This window comes from Nicotiana sylvestris, chromosome 9, assembly GCF_000393655.2.
Source record: "Nicotiana sylvestris chromosome 9, ASM39365v2, whole genome shotgun sequence".
Taxonomy (NCBI): domain Eukaryota; kingdom Viridiplantae; phylum Streptophyta; class Magnoliopsida; order Solanales; family Solanaceae; genus Nicotiana; species Nicotiana sylvestris.
The window spans coordinates 145,378,800-145,383,893 of NC_091065.1; the positions used below are offsets into that span (position 1 = coordinate 145,378,800).

A 5,094-nucleotide genomic window follows, 5' to 3' on the forward strand; every position below is an offset into this window, starting at 1 on the left:
AAATCAAATTCCTTCTAATAGAAGGTACATAGAGAACATCTTTTAAAACTAAAACTCTATCACTACTAAACGAAACTCTAATATTTCCTAAAGCTAAAGCTGGTGCTGGCTCGCCATTGGCTTGAAAAATGCAAACTTCATTCTCATTTAGCCGTCGCGTTTCCTGAAACCCCTGCAAAGTAGTGTAGATATGATTAGTGGCTCCCGACTACACACCAAAACATGGTAGAAACAGCCGCTAAACAAGTTTCAACGACATTTAAATTTGAATTACCTTGCTTATTCAACTTTGCCAGATATGCAGGACATTGCTTCTTGTGATGCCCAAGTTGCTTGCACTGATAGCACTTGCCTTTGGGCTTTTTCACACCAGTCGCACCACCAGGTGCCAGAACCTTTTGAGCCTTCTTCTTTTTCTTATTGCCTTTCGACTTAGAAACTTAAGCTTTCTCAACATTGAGCGCCACAACTGGAGCTTGTTGTTTGATAATTGATTCTGCCGCTTGCAGCTCATTCAATAATTTCGCTAGTGACAGATCCATTTTGTTCATATTATAGTTCAAGCGAAACTGTTGAAAACTGTCAGGCAGAGTCTGGAGGACCATCTCAACTTGAGACTCCTTATCAATCACAGCTCCAAGGACCTCCAGTTCATTCAGAAGACTCATCATCTTCAGAACATGGTCTCTGACCGATGATCCTTCAGCCATCTTGGTGTTCAAAAGGGCTTTCATGGCTGTCTGCTTAGCTGCACGATTTTGCTCACCGAACATCTCTTTGAGACTTTCGAGCATATCATAAGCAGACCCCATAGATTGATGCTGATGTTGCAAAACATTCGCCATAGAGGCAAGAATGTAACATCGCGCCATCTCATCAGCCTTAACCCATTTGTCATAGGCTTTAACCTGATCATTAGTAGCATTTTCAGATTTTTCTGGTCACTCCTCAGTGATTACAAATTTGTAACCTTCAGCAGTTAGGACAATATCAAGGTTCCTTTTCCAGTCAACATAATTCGGTCCTTCTAACTTGTTTTGGTTCAAAATTGAGGTAAGTGGGTTGAATGAAGACATGGTTAATCTGAGAGATATTCAAATTAAATAGATCATTAGATATGTATTTAGAATGATTAGATTCAAAACAACACATTACACATATAATCATGCTCATTGAACAGTTAGATTCGTTAGGGAAACTTAACTATTCATGCAAAATATATGAGTGATGTCAGATATTAACCCCATAAATTTAAACAGGACCAACTCAGATGGAGAGTAAACTGTTAATTTAAGATAAGTAAATATCACTTTTATAAACTCTAGTTTCATTCAATTAACATGTAACTCAGTTGGAGAGTTAATACAAGTAATGAAATAACTAGAGGCAAAACTACAGTAATTATCTATAATGAATTCATCCGATGTGGAAGAAGACCTATGTCAACATATAAATTCATTATATTATTGTAAAACATGATTGGAAACAATGGTAATTGAACCCTACCATCACATATTTCTATTAATAATTTTTTATTATTAAAAAAATCCAGAAAATAGAAAAAAGGCCAAAACTCCATCTAAATGACCCCGAATGCCCAAAAAACGACGTACATCAGCAGCAAAGCTCATGAGTTCTTTAAGTTGGGCCGTTTCCGATGAACCTACCAAATTTGAGGTCAATCGGAGTTCGACAGAATTTCAGAATTCTACGCGTGACTAGAATTCTGTTTTTGGCGTTTTAAGGGGTTTTAATTATTTTGACTTGTTCAAATCACATAATATACTGATGTTTTGTTAATACATGATTTCAGAACTCAAAATAATTTTTTTATTTATTTAATAAAAACGTGTTTAAACAGAATAGTAAAAAACGATATGTTTCCACTAGTCAAAAACGGTACTGTTCGTAATTCTGTATATTAATCCAAAATTACAGAACTAATATCATACAAAACAGTCAAGTTTTTATTAATATAGCACTGTGATTATGGACAGAACGCAATTAAAACAGATTAATGGTATTAATTCACTATTTATGCATATGTATATTAACCCATAATTACAGCATTAATAGCATTCAAAAAACTCAGTCACGTTTTTTTAAAAAAAAATTGCTATTCAGTAACAAAAAACGTAACTTGAACAGATTGTTATTTAAGTATAACACCACTGTTTATACATGTGTTTATTAATTCATAATTTCAGAATTACAGAATTAAGATACTAATAAATACAATCACGTTTTTAACATAGAATAATCATCTCAAACATGTATCAATAAATAACACGTTTTAATATTACTCTATGCATGTTGTATTACATTATCTAGTTAGATGTAAGACGGCGTCTGATACCAATTGTTAGAACATGCGCAGTGGAAGCAAGCATACAATCCACGCATCAAATACATGTAAACTAGATAACATAATAATAACGAGATTAGAAGCACTGACCTCTTGAAGTAGTTGCACAAACCTTCCAAACAGCAAGAATCCAGGGCTGCAGTCTTCTGCTATTTGTCTAGTAAAACCTTGGACGATTTTGCTATTGGGTGGGCAAGAACAATACAACTAACTGGTAAGTAATTAGGTGAAACTAGTCTTCCTTTAATAGACCCGAAATTAAGCCACAATAGGGCTCAAAAAATGTGTAGGATTCTACTTGTAGAATCCTACTCTAACTCAAAAGGAAAACTTTTCTCCCAAGCTACTTTTTACCCAAGTCTGTCCAGGTTTTTACTAGGTATAGCAGAAACCACAGAAATAATAAGAGGCTACTAATTATAGTATTAATTCGAAATTAGCATGAATTAATTCTTACTATAATTAATTGCAATTTATTCCACTAAAAAACTGCAATTGAACTCCTCAATATGAATTTCGAAAATTCATTAACACTTATTTTAACTCCCCATGTTAAGATTTCAAATACCAGTTAATTAAATTAAATTACTGAAAATTTAATTCAATTAACTAATTAAATCCTTTATAATTCCGCTTAAACTATTTCATGTGACGGATACAAATTCCACCGGCCGGGTTTGCACATGAAAACTTATAAGCTTACATAAAGGGGTATCATCAAACCCAAAACCGAGTCACGGATTCTATCAACTAATTATTATTCACAAATATTACTCGTTATTGTCCAATCTATTAGGCATGTACTAACTCTAAATAGAGTCGTACCTTTTGATAAATCAAAACAATAAACAAATTACATTGATCATAATAATTATATCAAGATTAGGAGTATAAGCTCATTTAATGAATTAGAGAAAATGTTTTATATATTCAGTACAAAAACATCTTTTCTCTACTTGGTCCGTTCAATATACACTGAGTATACTAGCACAAGAAGTTGGAGTAAAATTACTCCCATAATCAAGACAAATTATACAACAATCTTGTGCTACAATCATCAAGATATTTTGTCCAACAATATCTTTGATTGTGAACATAGTTTATTAATTATGAGAACCAACAATTTAATCTTCTGTGCATGAGCTAAGACTCCATACACTAAATTATCTACTACATAACTAAAAGGACACACATGTAACAAATGATCTATTTAAAATAGTACTTTATTAAATTGAATAAATTAAATAAATAATTGTTCCATAAAGAATAAAATATAATACTATGTCCAAACCGCATGGTTAATAGTATATCCCAACATCTATTGCATCGAGATTTTAGATCCACCACGTTAAACGAACACAACAGTTGCAGTTGCATTGGTGTTTTATTTATCTCCCTCAAGTGTACAAAAGGAGAGACCCGCAAAGCCTACAAGCAGTATATGCCAATGAATCCACCGACATCTTTGGATAATTGGCAAGCATGACGAACAAGCGTATCTAGAGCCAAGAAAAAATCAACGCACCCATCAATTGGCGGGTCCAACCACCAGTTCGTGGGTCAAACATAACTCAGTATTTTGGAGTTGAACCCAATCGATGCACACGCCAAATCAAATGCTCCATAAATAGAGTTAGATATTCATTTTAGAATTAACTCTGCCAGCTCAAAACCCACTCATCAATTCATAACCCACAATGTCTAAATTTCGAAGACGCCGCGGCTCCCGCCTTATTTTTCATCACCCTCTGTGCGTGATCCATGAGATAGACTATACAGTAGGATTATCCTTCGCCAACTCAGTTGTTTAGAAGACAAAGCTGATATTATGGATAAGACTTTTTACCACATGGGAATCGACAACCAAGTTTACACCCACAGGCCAACAGAAACATGATAACAAGTCAAAGGAGCATTATCCAGTTACACGCCTGGATCCAACTATGCAGTTCACTGTTTACTTTGCTCAATTTGATAAAGTATTGGGTAAAAATCCAAACTAGTGTTCCAAAACCTTGTTTGATATAACAGCACCAAGAGCGCTATGTCGGCGTTAATGACTTGATGTCACTAAACATCATCATGTAAATAAGGAAACCAAAAAAAAGAAAGCAAAAAGTAAACTTCAAATCATGTAGCCAGACCTCTAGGATGGTTTATCATTCTATCAAGTTGAAAAAGTAGCAATTAACTGTTTCCATCCCAAGGTTCTCCTTTCCAATTTTCAGAGATTACCTCAGTAAAAAATGGTTATTTATCTTTTTTAAATTCTTAGGCTAAAAAATGACCCAGTATTAGAAGGCAAACTACTCAAACTGATTAACTGACAACGGAGCACTTCAAATTCAAAGTCAACAGCACGTTATAGAGGCAACTTGGATCACATTTGTTCACAAAAGTAAACCCAGTCAGATATCCACACCACTCTACTAAGTTGCACGATAAAAGCCAATATCGGTTTGTATCTACATTAGTGATCCTGCACTTTCCACTATATATTTATAGACTTCATGCCCTGAAATATAAACTAGTAGCAAAGAAGATGTGGAACGCGGATACATCTGAGACTGGCAAACAATTTTCCATTAAGACTAAAAGAAACATTAGAGGTTTCATCAGTTTTAAGTTACATGACTGCTACCTTATCTTACTTGAGCGTACAACTGATGCATAAGCAGTAGTGCCATGTTGCGTCTCAATGGAGTTAAATTGATTTACAGGAATCAATA

General features: G+C 34.3%; 1 protein-coding gene across 1 annotated transcript; it reads right to left on the reverse strand.

Annotated features, from left to right (window-relative positions):
• Window positions 1-440: 440 nt before the first annotated feature.
• On the reverse strand, window positions 441-872 carry LOC104226441 (uncharacterized). Its single transcript, XM_070158040.1, has one exon. The coding sequence runs from the start codon at window positions 870-872 to the stop codon at window positions 441-443; it is 432 nt and encodes a 143-aa protein (XP_070014141.1).
• Between the last annotated feature and the right edge of the window lie 4,222 nt (window positions 873-5,094).